Consider the following 26,039-nt stretch of genomic DNA (forward strand, 5'->3'; position numbering starts at 1 on the left):
CTCTGCGGTCATCCCTGAAAGGCTTGTAAAGATAAAGGGTAAAATGAATGGGACAAAATATAGGACAATCTTATTCAGTCTGCAAGAGAACTACAGCTTAGGAGAAGATTTATTTTTAGCCATGACAATGACCCAAAGCATACAGGAAAAGCTACAAATAAATGGTTTAAAGTCAATAAGATGAATGTTCTGGAAAGGCTGAGTCAAAGCCCAGCCTTCAGTCCAGTAGGGAATTTGTCGCTGGACTTGAAAAGGGCTAGTAATGCTCAATCCCCATGCAACCTGACAGAGCTGGAGCAGTTTTGCAAAGAATGGAGTAAAATTGCAGTGTCCAGAAGTGCAAGCCTGATTGAGACCTATCCACACAGACTCAGTGCTGTGATTGTAGCCACTTTGACATTGAAGTGTTTTTTGTCATGTATTTTGTCAACAAAGCCAAATTATATTGACCATGATTGATTTATAAAAAAAATAAAAAGGGTCAAACTCCCAGTGGGGTGGATATTTGTGGAACTATAAATGCTGATTTCTTGGCCAGGACCCCAAAACCAAAAAGCTTACAAACTTACTCATGACATCTACGCTGGTGGGCCTCATCTACTTGGTCCTGTAGAGATTCGTGCCTTTTCATGGAAATCCATCCATAGAAATTTTCCTAAAATCCACAAAACACCAACCTAATGGTTGTGCTGAAGGAAATGTGAAGGGGATCATCACAGTCAGTTGGCTGCTTCATGAAAGAGCAGAAATGCATTGAATAGTTTTGGTGGTGGACAGATTAAGTGCTGCTAGTTGGCTAACAAAGGGAGAGCTTGAGAAAGAAGAATCAATGCTGTGTGAAGTGAGTGTGATTGTTGGATTGGTTTTAAAAAGTCATAAAAGTTTTTAGATCTAGACCTTTTGAAGGTGTGAGGCGAGGGGGTTTGAGGAGATCTCTGAGACGGAGGCATCTGAGCTCCCAGAGCATGGACACAGTTGTATTATATAAGTTAGGGCAGCTTGGACAGTGATCTTTGTCTTATAGGTCTAGGGATGAATGAGTCTTATGGTTGGAGTTTATTAAGCCATAAAAAGTGGTAATGTGAGCCAACATATTAAACCACTTGTGTTAAAGTAGTCCATTTTGATATTTATTGTCCTAATATATTAACCCCTATACTTTTCTCTCTCTTTCCTTAGCTCTTGGAGTACGTTGGCAAAGGAAAAAGCATCATGGACGTGGGTTTGGCTCAGGCTCGCCAACCACTCACCACCCGCTGCCACTACTATGAACTGGAGATTGTTGATGCTGGGGAAAAGTGCTACATAGCCCTGGGCCTGGCAAGAAGGGTGAGCTTTCTAAGAAAAGAAAAGCTTCTGACAAATTTACACACACCTACGCTCAATATAGAAACAGGTCTGTTGCATTTGGCCTGTTTCCCTGTTTTTCCAAGCTGTCATATATTGGGCTGCGACTTTAAGACAAGTCAACTGCAGGAGGCCTGTATTCTACTCTCTCATGCTCCCTTAGCCTCTGATTGCCTTTTTTCAATAAGTCCTGAAGGTAACAGCAGACTAATGATGGAAAACTTTGATAGAAACCTGATTTGGGAAAAAGGCAGGTTAATAGCAAGTGCAAAACTTTCCTGTAGCCCTGACATGGAAATGGAGTAAACTTTTCCTAAATGAGGAGCAACAGAAACTCTTGTTATGTAAAAGGTAAGATCCCCCACTTAGTTCTTTATTAATGCAGAAGAAAAGTACCTACCTGACATTGAAATAAAGGCATCTACAAAGTCCAGAGTTTCCCACACATCCTCAGGCTTACTTACACAGGCTTGCCTAGGTGTATAGTTGATCACATTTAGGTAAAACAAAAAACAAGCAGCAAATTTATTTCTAAGGTTCAAGAAGAAATGTGCCAGTCGACCTTTTCTTTTACTTCCATGTGAGTGTCCAGAGTCGCTTTCAGATGGCTGACCCAGTGTGGGATTTTTGAAATAGGAATATGATTTAAACCAAATAAGAAAAATTGAGTGGTGTGAGTTAGGGCTGAACGATTTTGAAAAATAATCTAATAGCATTTTTTTTTCAATATTGTGATTTGATATGCAATGATTCCTTAACTGTCTTTTATTCCTAAACAAGGGCAGAAAAATTCTTTAAAAATATCTGATTACGATGACTTGGACTCGTATTGCAAACTGGATATAATTGTTGCATTGAAGGGGTTTGTCATTCTCATATTGAATAAGAAAAAAGTACAAAAATGAAGGTAGGATTTTTTTGTAGACTCTTTTAAAAGCAAAGGTACTTGAATGATTGCGTGATATGTCATGCAAAGCATCTCTGCTGCAAAAACAAAGTTTAAAACTGTAATTTTGACCCACATTTCAGGTCAACGAAATATTTCACTTTCTGCGATTTGAAAATTGCAGCAGACCAAATTGCAATTTAATCTAATTTTTGATTAATTGCCTAGCCCTAGTGTGAGTTAGTAAATAATTAATGTACAGTGCTGTGAAAAAGTATTTGTCCCACTTAAATGTTTATGATCAACATACAAACTTTATTATTTGACAAAGATAACCAGAGTTAATATAAAAGTCAGTTTTTGAATGGTAATTTTATTTATTAAGAGACAAAAGCAAACCTACCTGGGCCTATGTGAAAAGGCAATTGCCCCCTACATGAATAACTTGTTGTTACATCCTTGGTGGCAACAACTGCAGGCAAGTGTTTGTGATAACTGGCAATGAGTCTTTCACATCGCTATGGAAAAGTTTTGTCCCACTCTTCTTTGCTGTTGTAATACAGCCCCTTTGCAGGGTTTTCCAATGAACAACCTGCTCAAAATCATGCCACTGCATCTGAGTTGGATTAAATCCCGGCTTTGACTAGACCACACCAAAACCAACCTTTTTTTTAAGCCATTCAGAGGTGGACTTGCTGGTGTGTTTCAGATCATTGTCCTGTTGCATAAGCCAAGTGTGCTTGAGCCAGTGTTAATTTTTTTGACTGAAACTATGACAAAAAATGTTTGTCGACAGCCTTTTTTCCTGAGAAAAAATAGGCTGTCTAACCAAAAATAGACCTGTGATGACTAAAACTGTCTAAAAGTAAGTTTAGTTTTTTTCCAGATGACTAGAACTAGACTAAAATGTAATTTAGTTTTCATCTAGCACTTTGTATTTTTGATTGATTGATTGAACTGTATTCATGAATTTTAAGCCTTATGAATTAATGTTTGTTTAATTTTGTGAACTGCCAAGAGACAACAGATGTGAATTAGCATTTTTGCTAAGTCTGACGCATTTACAGTATGTACCTTGTATGTTTGTACATTAATGTGCACCATCCCTTTTAAATAAACAAATGAAACAAAATAAATAAAAATAAATCTGACAATCAAAATCCACAATATTTCTCCACTGTGGGTAAATATGTCAAAAACAATGTAGCTATATTTCTTTTGCCTCTCAGCTGCAGAGAGCAAGGACCCAAGGTTTGGCATAAAACACACCACCATGACTTGGTACCAGATTTAGGCAAGAACATAAATGCTTGAACTAAAAGTAATGACTGAAATGTGAGGACTTTTTATGGACTAAAATTAGAATAAAATGTTTTTGAGTTTTTGTTGACTAAAACTGTAAAGGTCGAAATAACTAAAATGTAACTAAAACTAAAAGACATGTAATCAAAAGACTAAGATTACGACTAAAATTCACAAACTGATGGCTGGACATTCTCTTTCATGATTCTGGTAGAGAACAGAATTCATGTTTACAACAATTTCAGCATGTCGACAGAGCAGCCCCAGACCATCACAGTACCATCATCATGTTTGACTGTTTGTACGATGTTCTTTTGATAAAATGCCGTGTTAGTTTTACTCCAAACATAACTGGACATACTGCAAACCTTCCAAAAAGTACAGCTTTTGTCTCATCATTCCACAGAATATTTGCTGAAGAGTCTTGGGGATCATCAGAATGTTTTTGGCAAATGTGAGAGGAGACTTTGTGTTCTTTTTGGTCAGCAGTGGTTTTGGCCTTAAAACTCTCCCATGAATGATTTTTGCCTAGTCTCTTTTTATTGTTAAATAATGATCACTGACCTTAACTGAGTCGTTGATGCGCTCTTGGAGTCATTTTGGTAGGTCAGCCAGTCCTGGGAAGGTTCACCACTGGTTCAAATTTTCTCCATTTGTGGGTAATGGCTCTCACCGTGGCTTTGTTGGAGTCTCAAAGCCTTAGAAAGGCTTTGTCACCACTTCCAGACTGATGGATGTCAATGACTTTCTTTCTCACCTGTTCTTGAATTGCTTTAGATCGTGACATGATGGTCTTTGTCAGCAGAAACCAGAACAGAAACATGTCAGGGCAAAGAAGACACCATACAGTGTGGTGGAAATGACGCTTTTATGTTATTGTTTTTTCTGGAAGCCCTGCTATTGTTAGATGTAAATACTAGCTACTTTTGGCCAACTGAAAAAGTTAAACAGTGATTATTCCCTCTTCTCAACATGTGTGCCCTACTGAGAAGGTATATAACTTACCAAATAACTACCACATCCTCTTTACCACCTTTAACAGACTCTGGCTCCTGGCTCTGTTTAATCAAACTCCCCTCATTGTCAGAGATGATACTACCCACTCCACCACATGGTGGTGGTGCTATTATAACCTTTCCTTCCCATTATCCAGCATCTGATCTGTTCTTTTAAGAAGATCTAATGGCCTACTCTGAGGAGATGAAAAAGCTCCAAGAGGAAAATACAATTAGATAAATTTTTACACCTCTCATTTAAACCCTTATTTCTTTTTCCAAAGAATGCACATGCTGTTCCCATTTCTGCATTAGCACTGCACCTCTGCAAATGAATGTTACCATGTAAAACTGCTTTAAGACAGGAAAACCTGTTATATTTCGAGCTTCAAGTAGATATAAAATCATTTATAAGTGCAGAGGAGGATCAAAAGACTTATTTATAGAGTGTATGCTGTAAACATAGAGGATCTTGGTGCAGTTTTACTTAAGGTTTTTTGAATCAAACTTGCAGAATTAAACTTACACTGATGTCTTTTCTGTCTTATGATAAACTCTCTTACATACCTATTTCCCTTATATTTCCTTGAGTCTCAGAAACATTTCTTCGACAGTATGGGGTCATGATTTGTGAGTTTTTTTAAACGCTGCAAGTTCAGCCTCGAAAGTGTTATGAATGTGAAATATTAGTGAGTGCCAAAGCCAAGGCCTGTGGAGCGCTGCCAGCACCGTCTCTCCCAGGGTCAACACTCTGCTCCTTTTAATAACAAAAATAAAAGATGAAACTTGTACAACAGCTTTCAAGGTCTCAGAGGCAGTTTATATAACACAGAGGGATGCACAGAGCGAGCTATAGATGCATACAGACAAGGGAGGTAGAGCAGGAGAAGTACACTGTCACTGTGGGTGTGCACCCCACCTAAAGCTGTTCATCAAGACTTTAGCAGAAGCATTCTGAACGGCTTGTTAGGTTTGTTTCCCTTACAAGTGTGTTGATGTCTCCATGACACCCTGTATGTTTACACGCAGTTAGACTGAATCGGTTTATTGTGTTAGTGTGACTAAACTCTTCTTTGTCCTAATGACATCATCTAAATTGTGTTTCTCAAGTTTGGAGTTACGCACCCTGATAACATGATTGAAAATTGATTTACTTTGCTTGCGCACACCTTAATTGGACCAGAACTGGGCTAGGCATCTTGTGCAGGCTCCACAGAGTACAGACTGGGCTTGGACCTGGAAGAGTGAAGTTGTACTGTCCCCTGCCTCAAGATATCATTTTTGGGTGCTTTCACAGAAGGAGCCCAGCCCAGATCTGAGTATATTCAACCCCAAAGACTGGTTTGTTTGGACATTATGAATGCAAACATTCCAGGCTTGGGCACCAGGTCCATGTCTGCTTGCATAAGTAGTCTTGGGCATGGTTTAAATGACTGCAACTCACCGGTTCTGCCGTTTGTCCACACTTTTTTTCAATTAGTCCATCCGTTATCTACCCCTTTTATCACATTCAGGGTCACAGAGGCTGAGCCAATCCCAGCTGGCATTGGGAAAGTGATGAGGTACATACAGAGACAATCACACTCTAACCTGTGGGCAATATAGAGTCACCAATGCTTTTGAGCTATTGGTGGATACTGGAGTACCTGTAGAGAACCAATGCATGCATCCGACCAGGATTCACACCAGCACAACAGTGCTAACCACTGGATTGCCATGCAGCCTCCTATTCTCAATGCACAGTGGAAATCCTTAGAATTTAGTCAATAAATAGTCTACCTTGACTCAGCTTTTGGATGTCCCAGACTTGTTGTCATTGAGTTGAAGAGGCAATTCTGAACACCTCCTGTCTCTTAAAAAGGGGCAGTAGGCACAGTCCATCCTCTGAGCTGCATGGTAGATGTGTAAGTACTAGGATTTTTGTTGTCGGCATCTTGAAAATGATTAAAAACCATCCATGGTAGCAGGATGGACTCCTTTGCTGGCAGCAGGTCATGATCTGAATGGTTGCTGTTGTTGCTTCTTTGTATTTCCTCTTGGTGGATTTGCAAACCAGCCTTGTGCATACTGCCATCTGCTTCATAGGACTGTGTAAATCTGCAAGTATAATCTTGCAAAGCAGATGAATTGGCCAAAATCCATCTCCATCCATCTTGAAAAGCTCCAATCCACATTGTTTGTGATGAACAGAAAACAATTCTGACCAATCAGAGTTGTTTGAGGAAAACAAGGCGGTAGCTTCAGGCGGGATTTCATTGTACTGTGGGCCAATAGCAATGGCTGCTGCCAGTGAAGCGGTTAGCTTGGATCTAGCTTTCGTATAGCAACAGATTTATCAGAACTAGACCACATTTTTTCTATTTGATAAAGAGCAAAGAACAGCACTGAAAGTTTTTTTTGACTGAAAAAATGTTTTCATTCTTTTTCCAGCCCTGACAACGTCATGTCGGGGGGGTTGATACGATAAGCCAGTAGCCATTAGCTTAGATTTAGCTGTGGAAAAGTGGCAGTTTATTACGACCCTCAACTACACTTCATTATTAAAACAAAAGCAAAGAGCCACACTGAAAGCTTCTCTTAGCAGAGAACATATATTTGAACATCTCCCAGTAAGCTTCAGCATGAATATTTTTTCAACAGACTATTTTCCCATGCACATGGTAATATGCATGCTCTGGATGTCCTTGCATATTACCATGCACATGGTAATATGCAAGGACATCCAGAGCATGGCTTGTGTTGTGTCAATCCCACCTGATGGGGCCCTCAGCCTGCTTACTCACCATATCTGCACCTTGCTACAACCTCAGTTTCTGGCCAAAACTTGCCTAAAAGTTCTGCGCTGTACTGTATTTCAAGCTAAAGAGGCTACGCTGCAGCTATTAAATCACTTCCTATAACACATAAATGTTCTTTCAGATGTCCTGACCACATACAGGTGGTGCTCCCATGGATGAAGACGTTGAGCGTTATCTCTCAGCGTTATTTCCTCCTTACAGATCCCTCTTCTTTCTCTCTGCTCCACTACTTCTCTCTCTCCATCTGGGTTTCATTACAAAGACATTAAGCTCAAGTCCAGGAGAGGTGATAAAGCAGCAAAATGAAGGTCTCGGGTAATGACTGTTTACTCAACAGCAGTCCCAACTTTGTATGCTGTTTCTTTTTCATTAATGCCCCCCAGGCTGCCAGATCCAGCCTGTCTGTTCCTCGCTCGCTCTGTCTCTCTCTCCTCTTTGTTGTTGTTTATGACTTCTGGCTCAACTTTGTGCTCGATTTTACTCACTTTAGAAATCCTCCCCTTCAATGCCAAATCGCTCTCTCTTCCTGATTTAACACCCTCAGTGGACGTCACCCTGCTCAGAGGGACATTTATTAATCTGAGGAATAGTTCTTGCTTTGGTCACTCCGTCAAAAAAAGCATGCGAGTGAATGCATCAGGACGATGCCTGAAGTTTGGGTAAGTCATTTAAATGAAACTACTATATTGAGTTTGTAGTTATAGACATAAATGTTGCAATGCTGACATGAATCCATTATCCAACACCTCTTATGATGCTGACTCTAAGTTGTAAGTTTGACCCGTTTTACTGCACCGTGACCTAACTATTAAAAATCCAGAGATGCCAATCCCATTACTTGATTTAAAAAAGGCGGAAGTACATTTTTATATCCCCAAACCCACTGCTGCCAGTTTCCTTTCCAAGAGGGAAGTCAGAGGAATTTGTGTTATGTGATAAGTTTGAATGCTCTGTGTGTTGGCTAAGTGTGTTGTTTTCATGTGTTTGTAATCTCACATCTGTTTTGACCTCACGGCAGTATCCAGACCTGGCATGACCTGTAGCTTCCTCCTCCATTCCTGTGAAGATAAGAGTCTCCATGAATGTACAGCATGCATACGCTTGGTAACACAGTTGTTTGTCATCCGGTACACACAGTGGTTGCTATGCTTTGAGACAAAGAGAGATCTCAGTTCAGTGATGTGGTGGATGAGTGGGGGGCTGAGGAGATGGGGATGCAAGGCAGAAAATCATGAGGTATAAAATTTAAGGGTTTGTATCAAGGTAAAAGAAGGTAAGGTGAAGGTGTAAAACAATAGAGGACACAGAAGTGAGGAAGCAGATTGAGGAGATGAAACAAGTCTTGGAGGATAGATTGATGGATGTTGCTGTGATGAATTCACAACGATGCAATACCTTTTATTCCCTCCTATAAACATATATATATATTGTCAAAAGTATTTGGCCACACCTGTTGATTATTGTGTAAAGGTGTTTCAATCAGATCCATTGCCACAGGTGTGTAAAATGAATTACCCAGCCATGCAGTCTCCATTTTCAGATATTTGTGATCCTAAATGGGTCACTCTCAGTGATTTTAAGCATAGTACTGTGATGGATGCCACCTTTGCAATAAGACAAATTGTGAATACTGGATATTCCACAGTCAACTGTAAGTGATATTATTAAAAAAATGGAAGCGTTTAGGAACAACAGCAACTCAGCAAAGAAGCAGGAGACCATGTAAAATCACAGAGCGTTTTTTTTGCTGATTACTATGGCATTAATGCAAGCACAAAAGCTGCAGCAGGAGCTTCATGAATGGGCTTCCATGGCTGAGCAGCTGCATGCAAGCCTCACATCACCAAGTCTAATGACACGCATAGGCTGAAGTGGTGTAAAGCACACAGACACTGGACTGTGGAGCAGTGGAAATGAGTTCTGTGGAGTGACAAATCCTGCTTTTCTGTTGGCAGTCAGGTGGGTGAGTGGGTATAGAGAACGTTACCACCCTGACTTCACTGTTTCAACTGTGAAGTTTGGTGGAGGAGAGAAAGTGAAATGGGACTGTTTTTCAGGGTTTAGGCTGGGCCCGTATCTCCAGTGAGGGCCAATCTTGATGCTTCAGCATACCAAGACATTCTGGACAATGCTATGCTTCCAACAGTTTGGTGAAGGATGTTTTTTTATTCCAACATGACTGTGCCCCAGTGCACAAAGCAAGGACTATAAAGACATGGTTTTAAAGGTTTGGTTTGCTATTGGGTAAAACAACACCACATGTTTGCATGCACAGTTAGGTTGAACTGTCGTGTCACAGTTATGACCCTGCTCTTGTTCCAGTATACATAGCTAAATATTTTTTGTGACTTAGCGTAAAATGACCCCTTTAATAATGTTACTATTGGCCCACCTGATAACTGTGTCATCTGATAAGTAATTTGCTAGTTACTAGAAATTATTAGGGCCTGGATTTGCTGCGTTTCATGTATGCTGCGCTTTGCCTTGCCCAGTGGTAACGACTTTACATGAAGGAAGACCTTCGCAGTGTGGAGCAGCTCAAGCCTGGAGTTTGGGGCTTATTGGCTAAATGAATTATCTAAATCAAATCAAATCAAACGTTATTTATATAGCACATTTCATACACAGGGAAACATAATGTGCTTCATCTAGGTGAACTGGACTTTAGAGATTCAACTTAGTATGACATCAGTGGTACTGAAATGTGTTAATATATTATAAAACATCCAGTTTTTAGTTAAACCAAAACAGTGCAATGACTTTTTTTAACATTATGTAATCATACCAACTATCAAGTGATTGCTGACATTTTTCCAACTTTAGATAATGTTAAACTCTCTACAGGAGCCACACTGTTTGATATCCTAAACCAGTTATCTAGAGATGATTAGTTGTGGAGTAATAGTATTGGAGTGTTCATTGGCATTCTCTTAGATTCCTGGTACAACATTTGAAGCAGTAGCAGAGTCTGATACCCATGTTGGTATTGGAAGAACTCCATAAGAGGCTGAAGGAGCAGCTGTGGTTCAGAGGCCATCAATGTCTGAATAAAATTGATGGTTTTCACAGTTCTCCCAGTACTCCCTTTAAAACTGTACTGACGTCTGTTCATGTATACAAAGCCATAAACCACACGCAGACAAACAGTTTGTACTCTCACATAAGAAACTGTTCTGGAGGCTGGAACGGCAGCGTTTCCTCTGTCCTAGTTTGCTCCGGATTTTCGTCTTGTGAACAGCTCTCTTCCTCTTCCTCCTGTGATACAGCAGTCCTGACCAAGTTTAAGTCCAGCTTCCGCCGACCTGTTTATTTTAAGGGGGTCATTTAGGAAAAAACAAAGGCAAGGTCACTGTGCCACTGGAAGCTAAGGAGCATGTAGAACAACCAGTACATCAACAATGTACAAGGTGTTCCTGCGTGTAATGGTTTCAGCTGTGGGAGGCAGCTTTCATCAAGGAAAAAGCTGTAAAAATGGGCTGAATTACCGCTCGGCACCAGACCGAAGGCGGACACAGGCCTCATCTGAATGTTCAGTGTTTTTCATCAGCATCTATTTAACTCTGCACGGGGATGAGACAGCAGATTTCAAGTTAATACTTTGGTGCCATTGTAGTTTTGCATTACCGTTGAGAAAAACAAGGCGGATTCTTTGTTATCAAGAATTTTGGGGCGTTAAACCAGTAAAGTCTGCACTTCAAGTTGAAACAATAGAAGTCTTCAGAAAGTCTGGGAACTTATTCATAATGTCACAAGTCTACAGGACTGGATAAGTCAAAAAATTGGGATTCAGCTGAGTTAAGTGGCTATCCAATGCAAATAAATGGAACTATTAAGAATCTAAACAAAGTGTGTTGGCACACCTGAAAGGCTGGACCAAGGTTTACTTTTCTGTTTCATTGTATATTTTTGGTTCGGTTGGTTTCGGTTTCTCACTGCAAGCAGACCAACAGACTTTACATGACAATATGTGATATCATCATCAACTGCGTGGATTGTGTGTCTCTATAGTTTACAATGATTGGTTTGTTGGATGGCGGAGGTCTGACATCACCATATTGAATAATGCTTTTAAGTTGTAAACAATGAATGAAATAGTGATTTTCAACATCATATTATTGTTGATTTACTTCTACAAACAGTGCCAACCTGTCCTGTCAGAGACAGGAAAGAAGACAACATTATGCAATCTTGCGAGCCGTAGAAATGCTGACTCAGGAGAGAATGTGAGTGTTGTGATTAGTGGAAGCACCACTTTTCCACAGAGCATCACACACACCTCCATAAACTGCTACACAGTATCTTTATCTTTAGGTGGTGCTGTTCTACCTTCCTGTCCTATCCTCTCTCTTTCATCCCTTGGAAAACAGTTGGAAAGTTCCCATATTTGTATGTGTTTTCCCAGTTGGCCCCTAAGAACACCATCTTCTTCCAATGTGCCTGTGCGGCTCATTCTGTTTTGGTGATGGATTTCCTTTTTCTGGTTCTCATTTCCTGTCATTGATATGAAGGTCAGAACCTTCAGAGTAATCCTTTTACATTGGGCATGAATTGGATTCTAGCTTAGTTTGGTCTTGATCAAGACCACCTCTTTTGGTCGGAGCAAGGTCTGCCCATTTGGTCTGGACCATAGTCCAGGTTTCACACCTACCATTTTGGTTTAGATCAAAGTGAAAGCTCTGGAAGTCTGAACCAAATGATGCAGATGTGAAAGCACCCAAAAAGTCACTTCTGATGACTCCTTTCTGAGTAACAGGCTGCCCTGGAAGTTATTTTCTCGTAAGAGGTAACCACGCCCTGTAGGTTCTTTGCTGATGACATCACACTGAAGCAGACAACTCACCTTGGGGGGCAGGTAGGGATTTCTGCATAGAGAAATGCAACCATAAAGACCATGTTTGGAACTGGTCACAACTATGCCAAGCTTTCAAAGTGCAAACATATAAACATTCTTATTTCTTAAAGTACTTTTGTGTTCTGAAAGTTGTGAAACATTCTGGCTTTTTTATTTTTATTTAAAGTTTCTTTAAAAGGCAGAAATTAAAAAAAAAAGCCTACATCTGAAGCCTAGTCAAACCTGTCACACAACATGCATGTAAATGGTTAATGATCTTGAGCTTGTATAGCACTTTTCTAGTCATCTGACTACTCAAAGCGCTTTTACACCTACCCATTCACACACACATTCACTCACTATGGAGAACTGGCCATCAGTATTAGCAAATCCCATTTGTACGCTTCCATACCCATTTACACGCCACTGACGCAGCAGTGGGAGCAAGCTGGGTTTAAGTTTCCTGTCGAAGGACACATTGGCATCGGCTCCCCAAACCTTCCAATTGTGAGACAACTGACTCTACCTACTGAGCCGCAGACGCCCCGAGTATGGTCTGTCTGTTATTCTAGTTTGGTTCAGTACAGTTTTGTCATGGTTTAGCTTTAAACTCTGATCTTACCTGTGCTTCCTCAGCTGACGTCCGTCTTCCCTCATCCTTTGTGATGGGAAATCCGTCTCTTTCAAGAGCCCCTGAACATTTGGCTCAGCTCAGAAGAGCTGGTTGTTTGGCTCCCTAAAAGCTTTTCATTTTGTACTAGTTGAATTTTAGATGTAGATTAAGCAACAACATGGGATAGAGGAAACTGGCACTCAGACAGAGGCTTGTTGAACCACAGGCTTGTTTGTGAACAGCTAAACATCTTTTGATCACTCACCTCACAAGGTTTATCCGGTTGATAGTGTATCACAGTTTTAATTAAAAGCATGTTTTTTATATATGTTGAAGGGGCTCAGCTAGCCTCTTAGCTCAGTACAAGACAGACTCTTGTCTCCCTTCATTTTTCTGGATAATGCTAGGAAGTCGGCTGGAGCAGTACTGTGATATTAAGTTTTATGTATAGTATTCAGTGTATGTAGAAATTTTCTGATGATGATTGCAACGTAGAGGTTCTTTTAGAGCTGTTAAGTGCTAACTTTCCTCAGGTCCCATTCATTCCATTCATGGCTGTCCCCCAGTTCCTGACCCCCTACGGACATTCTGGATCATGTGATTGCAAACAACCTATTTAAAATGTTGACTCTAGTCTATAGATACATTGTGTGTACTTTGTGTGAGATAAATGGCTGCAGAGTTGGTCAAATCCTCCAGCCAGAGTTTGAAAATATCAAAAACGCCAGTATTGACTCTGAGGCAGGAATTTTTGTGAACTTGGCTGGACCCCCAGCTAAAACCTTGCAATCAAATCACATTTAGGCTCCAACACTGAAAATGCAGATATTACCTCAGTAGCTACCCTAAAAGATTCCAAATGCATGAAGAAAATGAAATTAAGCTAATTATAATGTGGAAATTTGGGCAAAATAAGTTCAATACCAGTCAATTCCTTAATTTGTTTCAGTTTGTTCGAACACTAGACACTGAACAAATTGAGCAGCTCTATTTCAGCACAACAGCGCCAAGCCAAACACATTGTTGGCACTCTGTCCTGTCAACTTTTCCACCACTCAGTAACAATAACAGAACAAACCTGTTAATATTAGTCTAATGTGTTTGCATCAGGCAAGCACTTGCATCCATTAAGGGTGATGAACATGCCCAAACACAGGCTGTTGTTCTCCTAACTCCTCTCAGATCATCAGCTAATGTCAGACGGTTCTGCTATCGCGTGGGGAGCTGGAGGTTTGAGCCCGATGACACGAGGTTAAACAAACAGACCTGCATTAGTTCACAACACCGTCTGTGCCCAACCCCTATAGGTGAGGTTGTGTGGGCACGTAGGAACAGAAACACACTACTTTCCATCCCTAACTGTAGTTTCAAAACACACCCATACGCTCACATCTGCAGTAAATCATGACTTGAGTTATATTTTTAGACAGCACTGAGATATCCCTGAGTGATACCTGCTGTGGATGATGGTTATCAGCTTCTGCGTGGTACCTCACTCAGCCCGCACCCTCTGACTTGTTTACTCTGCCACCGTGTGGAAATGCAGGCAGCTCTGATGACACCGATGTAGCAGATGTGGATCAGATATTGTAGATTTTTGCCCAACCATGCTGTGGACACATTCTCTGGTGTTTATTGTTCTTGCATTTGCACTCATGGCCTCTGCAGGGCAACATGAGTAGTGACCAAAAGCTTATAGTACTTGAAAGTTGACCTGCTGCTTGACATAGCGTCCTCTCTGTAAAATGCATTCCATCATATGTTGATAGACAAGGAGCATATGCATGGTTTAGTGGCGCCACCACCAATTGGAAAACAGAAATCACAGCATTAAATGTTGTAATTTCCAAACCACAATAGGTTTCAGTGTTTCTTTTATGAAAGGGAAAGCCAAGTCCCACAAAACAATACAATATAATCTGCTTTACATAATCTATGGCTAGATATGAGTGCATGGGTAAGGAAAACATCATAAAAACACCAAGAAGAGTCAGATGATTAAAATCTTATTTTTACACCCTCAAATTGTTTTTTCAGGTACTTGAACATCCTGTATAAAAATGTTTTGCCCCTACATGCCACAGTGAATGATAAAGACTTGGCTAAAAGGAGAAGATTTCATAATGTTGTCTTTGTAATGGTGTTTCTGTTGTAACATAGCGCAGTGAATCATCCAGCCATGTCTTTTTAGGTGTCAGTCGACTTTAACAGCTGTGCTTTAAGAAATTAATGCAAAGATAAGATGCCTGTTTTTGTACTCGGTTGACAGAGCTGATCAAAAGTTTATATCACGGTATTTTTGTTGCTTGTTGCAGCCCTGATCTCAGAAGATAACGCATTCAAATGCATATTCAAGCGTTACTAGCCTCTTCTTTCTCTAAAACAAGCCTGTGATGGCATATTTATCTCATGTCTGAGCATAAGATAAGTCTCTGGGTGTTCAGTTTCTTGTAAACGCACCTGTAGTTTTAAGTTTCATTTCTCTTCTGCTAAGGTGTGTCAAGGTCAGGTCAGGTATCGGGGCATATGCTGATACTGCTCTCCTGATAGGCATCCTTCAGGGCTGCACCAGGCCCATGCCCCATCTCTCCAGGTATCCTCCTAGCTGTCCACTCCACAACGTATGCAGTCCTAGCATGCAGTGAGCTGGATCAGATCTGGGAAAGCATGCCAGGCACCCATAAAAGAGCAGCTGCTGTTCCCGTATCAGGCAGCTAACCCTTTCCATCCCTGCTCTTCTGAACACATCAGCATTAGGTTCAAGTTCTTGCCAACAACACCCAAAAATGCATGGAGATAAGTTGTCACAAAGGAGTCAAGCTGGCATTTCTGGCCATCAGTCAACATCCAGACCTCATAAGAGTATAGTAAGACCAAAAGGCTCTGACTTTCATCCACATGTTCAGATACCTGCCTGGTCAGTGAATCCATCTCCTCATACACAAGTCCAAGTCTGCGGTTGATCTCAGCCTCACAGTTAGTGGATGGAGGGATTATGCTGCCAGGGTAGCTTCCACTCTCTCACCATTCACACACAGATTCAATGGCAGCATCCAAGGCATCCCCAACTGCCGGGGTCTTTGTTTTGGTCCAGGAGACGTGTATTCCCAATGTTTCAGCCTCCTCACTCAGCAAGTAAAGAACCCCCACAAAGACATCTACAGTCTCCACAACAACCACAGCATCATCAGCAGAGTCCAGATCTGGACATCGCCAAATGACACTTTGCCGTTGGCGGCCCCTGTTACCTGCCCCATTATCCAGTCCGTGCAGGTACTGAAGAGTGTAGGGGCTAAGACCATAGACTGTAGAAAGAATTGGACAAACCCTGTGTGATGTCAGTCGTCTGCTTACAATAGGTGGCTCTTGAAGCCAATCCGCGGAGGCTTCCATACTGAAATCGCGGTCTCAACCAAACTTTGGATCAACCTAACGACCCGCCCACCAAGCGCAACTTCCTGTCAGCTAGCTAGCTAGCATTCTGGTTGACAGAAACGGAGCCTCTGCCTGCCGAGCTGTCTGTCAATCAAATGGGACACCCCAATCACTGTGAAGTGAGGTTTATCCTAAATATAATCCAAACAATCGTGGTACAAAAAAATTCTGCCCCCGTACATGGAGAGCACAATAAGCCACTAGCTAATGAGACATGTTTAGTTTTTTTGAATCAGGTTGTAAACCAGTTTATTTCTAGTGTAAAAACCAGCTCTTTAACAGGTGTCCAGACAGAACTTACGGTGTTCCTGCAGCCAGCCTCAAGTGGACACCCGTGGTATTGCAATTTTATTGCACTTCTGCATTGGCTTCATTTTTCAGGACCGGAGGTTGCCACTTGGCTAAGACCTTACCCTAGAATCAACTGGGAAGAAATCGGCTGTTGTGTCTGTCAAGCTGCTACTGATAACACATTTCCTGATATGGGTGTCCACAATATAAGCAACCAAATAAAATAACAACAAACTTAAATCATGATAAACCTGTTCCAAATAGTATGTTTATTATTTATTTAAAATGACATTCCGATATTTTTGAAGATGGATTGTATAAGGTACTTGTGGATAGTAGTAGCATTAAGCTACTTTAAGCATGGGGGAGCAAGGCTATACAGTGCTACAGATGGGTACAAGTTTTCTGTCAAATTTAGTGAGTTCAAGATAAAAATGCGCCACAAAGCAATGTTTGATCAATTATACGCTATATTGAAAAGTTTACAAGTGTTGTGTTTTTCACCTAGAAAGCCTCTGTGGTACTTTTCTGCAGTGTCAGCGCTGGCTACCAGCCACGTGTTCTTGTGCCTCAGGGTATCTGGTCAGCTGCTTGAGTCTGTATGCTTTGAAGGTGTTAACAACAACCAACTTAGCCAAAACCAGTAAACTGTGCATAGTTTTCCACTTCAACAACTGACGGATTGTTTTCATGAGGTAAACATATCTTGCTTACTGTCGTGTATCTTGCTATCAGCCATTAGCTTTGCTTCCTCTAGGGCAGCCTGTTTGAAGGGGCAATGCACACTGAAATCACTGGAGGCTAATGCCCCCACTTTTGCCAAGTACCTTATACAACCCGACTTAAAAAATACCACAATATCCCTTAAGCTAAAATTTAGCACTAGTACCGATGAGTGTATGGAGCTACCATGTTTACAGCTTTAACGCCATAGCCTGTGCCTGTTAACCATCATGGGCTTAAAAGAAGCAAATTATGAATTATTACACTCCTTTGAACAGTTGTTTAAGCTGTTAAAATACAAATCACTGCAGCACTGGGCTTATGTCAAACTGAGATGGTCCATTGTAGCTCACAGTTTGTGTTAAATCCCCAGAAAGGTATGCAGAGACACTTTGCAAAGTGAGAACACTTCCTGCATGCTGCTGTTATTACAGAAATCCAACTTGAAGATGAAAGAACACACTTTTTACCTCAGTACTATGTTGAATGTTGAATAAACTGACGAGTGGTTAACGTTTGGTCAGTTTAATTGCAGCTCTTAAGTGTCAGAACAAAACATGCTGATGATGCAGCTCAGATTGAGCTGTTGTCTGTCACGAATCACTCTGTTAATGTTTTTTTTATTTAACCACCACTTTGACCACTAATTTGAGCTACTGGTGACAGTAGTTATGCGTTGTGTGTGTACTAACAGTAATAATACATTTTATCCTAAAGTGCTTTTTCAAGTTTATGGTGTTTGGGGGCTTTATGAGTAAGGAGCAGGAAGCCAGCTGCTCAAATGATACCCGTTGTCAAAAACTGCTGTATCATCAGCGGTATCACAATACTGTTCTTCCACAGATGTACAGAGGTGAACTGTGGCACCTTTGTTCTGTATAAAGGTGTGAGTTCTCATCTCCCTCCTCCTCTGACGTCTTCAGAAAGTAACCACAAGACTTAAAACAGGTCTCTCATTGACATAAGAAAAACTGAGGCCAGGCTGTGTGTGGGTCCCGTATGTGGTTACATGATAAGCATGGCTGTCCACAGTGGTGCAGTCATCTACCACACACACAGAGCACAGGCCAGTGGGTAGCAGAGAGAGCAGACAAATTAACTGAATCTAAAGCCTCAGCCTAAGCCTGCATTACAGCTTAGACATAACATCCTTCTGACATTGTGGGCCCACATTTATAGAAAATATAAAAAGATAATAATTATTCTTAGCACAGCTTTTCCAAACATCCTATTTTATTTTGGATGTTAACATTATTTAACTTTGTATACAAAACCAAATTATCTCCCAACAACTACCAGGGTCTTAATTATTAGCCCTCTTTAGAACTAACCTTTTTGTTGAGCCATAGCACAAACTGCTGTTGTGCAATTATGTGTTTTAACTTTGTAATGCCCAAAGCTTGAAATATGAAGTTAAACTGAGGGTTATCTTCCATTTCACACAGTCTAAAAACTTCAGTAAGGGTTTGAGCTGCCACTGGAGAAAGCATCATAGCAAAAACAAAGTTTTGACTTGAGAAAAAGATGCTGATGCCTACAAAGCAGAAGGAAATGCTAAGTTATCACAGTGTTTCCAAGAGTCTAGAACTGGAGTGAGAAGGTTCAACAAGAACAGTCCAGAACAAGCCTGGCAGAGGTAGGGAGAGACAGATTTCAAAAAGACACTGGAAAGAAAACTAGTGAGAGATGTGTCCAAAGACCCCAGAACAACTGCCAGAACACTACTGAGGGACAGCCAAGTCAGGAATTGTAGCCTCAAAGAAGACCATCACTAGAGCCCTGCACAGGAATAGACCAAGAAAAACACTTCCGCAGAAGAAACCCCTTCAAGCCAGACTGATGTCTGCTAAGGACAACCTGCAGAAAGATTCTGATACTGGAAGCGTGTCCTTTGGTCAGATGAGACTAAACCATAGAGGGCCATAGGCCACCTCTAGGCCATAGTGGTGGCTTGTTTGAAGAAAGAAGAGAGAGGTAACCTGACACGCCAGATAGATCTTTTTCACACATCCATTTGGGAAAGCTTCATAGGAAACGTTTGAGAAAAGGCAGAGGCTTTGAAAAAAAACTGAGAGTGTGATTGGATGGACATTCTGTCTGTTGCATCTCTATGGGCCAATCAGAGCAACAAAACGTGTTGTTACAGCTATTGAGCTGCGTGTGCGCAGCTACCGAGGAATAATGCGAAACATGGCGCCTAAAGACATGTAAATACTCGACTTTTATCATTTTTGAACAGAAAACAACTCACTGCTGTTCTTTGTTCTTCTTTGATGAAGAAATGTTGTCAAGTTCTGATAAAACTAACCGGGCCCGAATGGTTCAGATGGGAGCTTAAGATGGATTCACCAGTGAAAAACAAGGAAACGGGCATATCCATTTGCTTTGCAAGGTTACGAGAGAGGCGTATCACCCAAAGAACACCGTCCCCACAGTGAAACACAGTGGTGGGAGTATTATGCTGTGGGGATGCTTCAGTGCAAACTGGGAATCAGGTACAGGTGGAACATATCATGAGGAGAGAAGGATATGTGAAGGTTCAATTGAAAAATTAAGTTGCAGTAGCTGGGTTTCAACCTGTAGAGGGCACTGGCCAAGCATATTTCACACAAAAAGTACAGTTTAAATACTCGAATGTCAGACTTTAGACCCTGACTGATCAACAACATGAATATTTTTTTTTTTCTTAAAGATAATTCTTTGGGCTTTTGGGCTTTATTCAGACAGCACGGCTTAAGAAAGACATGCACCACCTGATCTACCAGTATAGCTAAACTCGCACCCAACAACATGAATACCCTATACATTGGTTTTAATCTGATAGAAGTGGTCTCATAGTTTAGTTACAACCTAAGACATAGAACTTGGTGAAGCAAAAGTTGTAATATGTTGGTGTTTTATTGTTGACTTTGGTAAATAAATCCTGGTTGTAGAACTATTGTAAAGGGCCAATATTTCACATGAGGTCCAGCTCACTCCCACTTGTGTTATAGTTCTTGACTGAGTGGTTCTTACTGTAGTGTAAGATATTGTAAAGCTTACTTTCAGTGTAGCCACAGCAGTGCTGCTTCAGTTATGTGTACAAGTGATGAATCTTGCAAACTGAGTAGATATTTTGAATTAGAGATGATGGACACAACAATTACCCAGAAGACAGCTATGAAAACAGGCATTTAACAGTTGATCCATTTATCAGACACAAGTCTGCGGTTTAAATTAAAGCCCTGCAAATCCACCCATTAGTTTTGTTGCCATTCCTGGTGTTCGTCCTCAAAATGTCTGATTAGAACGGTGCCTTTGGGTCATCAATCAGGGAGCAAGACACCCAGACGTTCCCATCCTCTTCGTGGAGATGCTGCCCACATGCCAGTCAGCCAGAGGAATCCTCAGGCTTGTGGTCGAGACAAGGGGGGAAGAGGAGCAGACTTGGCGGATCAAGAGGCTTTTCAGGCTTGGACCAGTAGCTGCATTCCTCCATGTCTCTCTGTCTTCCTCTGCTGATGTCTCACTCCGTCCTTTTCCCTTTCTCCCTCTTGATTTTCCCCCATCCATCTCTATTTCCTGTTCCTGAAGCCCCAATGGGGTTGTCAGACAGGATCGTGGATGTTTCCCCGATGTCTTGTCCTCAAATGCTGAACTCCGTCTGCATGGCCCAACCAAGCCATCAGTCTGTCCAATCTGACCACTTAGAAATATTTTTTCCCATCCACACAGATGATTTAAGTAATAATTCAGCACTGTTTTGTTTTTGGTAATGTCTTTCCATCAGTCATCAGTGGCTGTGCTTTGGTTTGGATAAAAGCATATTTATCTTGACTATGACTTACTTAAAGCTGCCATTTCCTTTTTGGGCGTCTTCCTGATCCTATTTCTCTTTGCAGTGCCTCAAGTAAAGATGACAATGAAAATTTATTTGGATGACCTTGACATAAATATCCTTCCAGCATTTGTTTGCTGTTAACAGCTGCAGCCTCAAAACAAATAGTACAATAAAACTGTTAAATGATATAGTTGAAAGGACACTGATGAGAAATCTGACTGTACCATGAGCTCATAACTGCTGGTTTGTTGTAAAATGGACTCGTATTTAAACTGAAGGTCATTTGCATAAAGCAGTGTTTCCCAACCATTTTTCCTTGGCGTCCCCCCTACATGTACCTAAGAAAAGCAGACCCCTGGGACCAAAGAGAGAGGAAAAAGTGACACTGCCGCCAAAAATCAACATAGATTTTAACTGCTTCTCTGATAAAATCCCTAAAAAAGGCCTATGCATTTTATTTCTTATTGAAAGACCTTTGTATAAGCTACTTAATAATTGCTTTATCATGGTTTTAGTCAATATTTACAAATCTAATTTTGGCAGCTTCAGAGCAGACAAAGCCTCGTGCGCCTCCCCTGGGCGGTCCTGGACCCCAGGTTTGGAACCAATGGCATAAAGGACCACCTCATTGTTATCAACCAGTCATCAACCAGCATAACAAAGGTACAGCCAATTGGTGCTAGTAGTCTCACAATAAGTTAAATGGGATCACCTAAGTGCAGTGAATTTGTCTCAATTGACTGCAGTATAAAGACACCTGTGTCTGGAAGATCCAGTCACTGGTTAATCAGTATTTCTGGCTACCATTACACCATGAAGACAAAAGAATGCCCCAACAACTCAGAGAAAAGGTTATTGAAAAGTTTGTGTAAGGGGATGGACACAAAAATATTTCCAAGGCTCTGAATGTCCCCCTGTCCCCCCTGTGCTCTGGGGAACCTTCAGTGTAGCCTTCCTCAGATCTGTGCCAGTCAACAATCCTGTCGCTGAGCTCTGCAGGCATTCCTTTGACCTCATGGGTTAGTTTTTGCCCTGATATGCATTGTCAGCTGTGAGGCCTTCTATAGAGAGGTGTGTGCCATTCAAAATCATGTCCAGTTTGTTTGTTTTACCACAGGTGCACTCCAATCGAGACGTAGAAACATCTCAGGAAAGATCAAGAGAAATGGGAGGAACCTGAGCTGAATTTACAGTGTTGGTCGCAAAATTGTCAAAAATTCTGCTCCACTTTTCCATGATGGGGTACTGAGTGTAGATTAATGAAAATAAAAACTACTGTACTGCACTGTAGGCAGGTAAGGTAGGCAGGCGGGATAGCACTCATCATCTGTTGTTATTATTTTGATTGAGAGCCCCCCTGTGGCTGAAGTTACATGTGCCATTAAATTAAGTTTAGACTTGACTGTTATAAATTGGAATGTTATTGAAATTGTGGTTTATTACAAAATAAGTGTGCTACTACAACCTTGGTGAATATTTTCTAAAATGTATATTAGAAGAGGAAGATTACACACAATTGTGAACATGTATGTTTTTAAAGATGAAGTCCTCATAAAGATAGAAAAGCCTGACTTCATTACCTCCGCCCTCTCTTTCTGGGTCTCTGGTACAGTAGTGTGTTTCTACAGTAATAGAGGTGCAGCCTAGAAGACAGATAAAATCTCTGGTAATTATATCTGAGTCATACTCTGATCTTATCCGAGTATTGACTCACTGGTTATTTCTATTGGCAGGGCAAGACGTGGAGAAAGGCTTGCATACTGTACGGACAGATAGATGGAGAGAGAAAAACACATCCTCACTTCTGCAAGAAAAAAAAAGATACTGACAGATATCCAAAACATACTCAGTAAAATGACAACAGTAAAAAAAAAAAAAGAAAAAAGTACAGTAACCTGCTTTAAAGCTGTACTGGGAAACCCTCTACACTGGCTACTGGTTTTCTACTTTATAGTTTAGAGATGATTGACAGAGTCAGGATCTGGACTCATGCTGAAGTGGTGTGAACTTTTCTCAAACAAAAACTTTAGCAGATGTGTCGGGTATAAAGAAAACCATGTTTCAGGCTGTTTCAATCATAAACTATAAATATCAACATTCCCTGCAAACTCACTGTTCCAACATTTTTTAACAAGAGGAGTGTGGGATCTCTCATGTTCCTCCTTTCTTGTTTTCCCTGAGATCACCCTAAGAATTTTTTAATTTGAATAAGATCTGGAAAAAAGTACTTTTTAATGTTTTTACAGTCTTTTTTTTTAGCACTTTGGGCTGCACTTTTGACAGAGATTTGTTTGGACAGTGCCTGTAAAAAGTATTGACCCCTCTTGTGTGTTTTACCTTTTTTATTGATTTTATAAATCAATTTTGGTCTTATGGTAAAACTTGGCTTTTTTGACAAAAAAAACTTTTAATGTCAAAGTGAAAACAGATTTCTATAAAGTAATATCAATTTTAAAAATATGACAGACCTTCCAGACACCTGTGTCTGCAAGGTCCAGTCACTGGTTATTCAGTCTACCTGGCTACCATTACACCATGATGACAAAAGAACACTCAAAGCAGCTCAAGTGTCACTCAGGGGTGGATACAAAAAAATCCCGAGTTCAGTTAAATCCATCATCAAGAAATGGAAGGAATATGGCACGTGTGTAAATCTGCCTAGATCAGGCCGTCCTCACAAACTGAGTGAGCGTGCAAGAAGGAGACTAGTGAGAGAGGCCACCAAGACCACTATGACCACTCTGAAGGAGTTCCAAGCTTCAACAGCTGAGATGGGAGAGACTCTGCAGACAACAACTGTTGGCCGGGTTCTTCACCAGTCAAAGCTTTATGGGAGAGAGGCAAAGAGAAAGTCCTCATGGTGGCAGCATCATGCTGTGGGGATGCTTCTCAGCAGCCAGCCCTGGAAGGCTGGTAAAGGTAGAGGGTAAAATGAATGTAGGAAAAATCCTGTTCAGTCCTATCCTATTCAAATCTTATTCAGTCTGCAAGAGAACTACAGCTTGGGAGAAGCTTTATTTTCCAGCAAGACAACAAGCTGAAGCAAACAGCAAAAGCTACACAGAAATGGTTTCAAGACAGCAAGATGAATGTTCTGGAGTGGCCAAGTGAAAGACTAGACCTCAGTCCAATAGAAAATTTGTGGCTGGACTTGAAAAGGGCTGTTCACGCCTGATCCCCCTGCAACCTGACAGAGCTTGAGCAGTTTTGCAACAATTAATGGAGTCAAATTGCAGCCTGATTGAGACCTATCCACACAGACTCAGTGCTTAGATTGCAGCCAAATGTCCATCTATTAAATACTGACTTGTAAGGGGTTAATATTTATGCAGGCAGATAATTTATATTACATATTTTTGACATTGCTTCATAGAAATCTTTTCTCACTTTGACATGAAAGATTTTTGTTATTCTTTTGTGTTGAAAATGTCAAATATATTGACCATGATTGATTTATAAAATCAACAAAAGGGTGAAACATCCAATGGGGTGAGAACTTTTCATAGGCACTGTAAATGATGTTATTATTGACATTAAGTATACAAGCAACAATGTAAACTGTTTTGTGTGATTTTTTTCTGTGTGCAGGATTACCCCAGAAACAGACATCCAGGATGGAGCCGAGGGTCGGTGGCATACCATGCTGGTGAGTGATCCAAAGCCCCTGTCCTTTTTTGTTTAACCTCTTTATATACTAAGGTGGACACCTTTCACTAGGTTGGTCGATATGCTCTCATCCCACCAAGATTCTGCTGTTCAGTTGGTCGCGTATACAAGTGCACATGTGAGAATGAAACAGCGATGCAGCAGTGGAATATACAGGCAGAGAGGTACACTGTAAATCACTTGATAACAAAATCTTAAACTCTTCACAAAGATGCAGGCTGAAGCGCACAGATGTATGAATTATATTTTCTAATATCAGCTGCAGTCTGGTTGGCAGCAACAACGCTGTTAACCTCAGCAGCTATTTCCTTCCACATGTGGTGTTTCTGATTCACTTTAATGCCATTTTTCAGGCTGAAAAGAACAAATGTTAAACTTTCCTTCACTTCTCTGACCTGGAGACTGAAACCATGATAAAGGGAGAACAGTTCAGCCGGCCTCACACCCTAAGTTTAAATTACTAACCTCCATGTTGTAAACTTGGAGCGAGACCGGCTGAACCATGACTATTTAGGGGGTTGTTTTCATTGCTGTGATTGGCCAGATATGCATGTTCATAGATCACATGTGGGCCTTGAAGAAAGATGATTTTTACTCCCAAATCTGCGCTGGTTACTGTGCAGGCTTGTTAAACAATGAGCGCATAAATTGTGTGCTTTAGTTTCTGATCATAAACAATTCAGTTGTCCAGTGTTAATTGACATTAAACAACAGCATTACTGAAATTGTACGAGCCTAAGTGGAAAAGTCCACCTAAACCTTGGTATCAAAATTCCGCATAATCATGCCGACAGATCCCCTACTTTATTTGTACCTATAATTTGTTTCCTGCCTTTATTGTCTGTTGTCTGGCTATCAGTTGACATTTTGAAATTCAGCCGTACTTTATCACACAATCATGTTTTCCACAGGGTTTTATTTTCCTTCAAAATAAGTTGGTGTATTTATTTATTTAGAAAGTTTGGAATTCCCCCTGAATGACATAAATAACACAGACATACTTCCTCCGAAGCATCTCTGCTGCCTTTTTGATGGAAACATCACAGAGAACCATCTCTGAGGATGTGAAGGTGGCTGGCACAAACAGATCAAGGAGGATTACCCAGAGATAAAACAGTGACAGCATCAGAAAGAGGAGAAGGGTCTCATCTCCCTCGCTTCTTTCTCTATATTTTTTTACGTGGGAGTTCGGTTATCTCTCAGAGCAATGAACCAAAAAACACAAGACACAAGAAACCGAGTTTAGATATCTTTATCTCCCTATGAATCCTCCCACTCACACGTTTGTTTGTGACGACAGGCCTGTGAACGTTATCCATACAGGCATCTACA

At 40.9% G+C, this 26,039-nt stretch overlaps 1 protein-coding gene across 4 annotated transcripts in view; it reads left to right on the forward strand.

The window, feature by feature from the left end:
* spryd3 (SPRY domain containing 3) overlaps nucleotides 1–26,039 on the forward strand; it is a 117,955-nt gene that overhangs the window by 46,099 nt on the left and 45,817 nt on the right. For all 4 annotated transcript variants that reach the window (XM_041798888.1, XM_041798889.1, XM_041798887.1 and 1 more), the window contains 2 exons: nucleotides 1,180–1,329; nucleotides 24,630–24,687. In XM_041798888.1, the coding sequence (XP_041654822.1) occupies nucleotides 1,180–1,329; nucleotides 24,630–24,687 (208 nt within the window). The remainder of the gene's footprint in view (nucleotides 1–1,179; nucleotides 1,330–24,629; nucleotides 24,688–26,039) is intronic.

Source organism: Cheilinus undulatus, linkage group 11 (assembly GCF_018320785.1).
Source record: "Cheilinus undulatus linkage group 11, ASM1832078v1, whole genome shotgun sequence".
Lineage (NCBI taxonomy): Eukaryota > Metazoa > Chordata > Actinopteri > Labriformes > Labridae > Cheilinus > Cheilinus undulatus.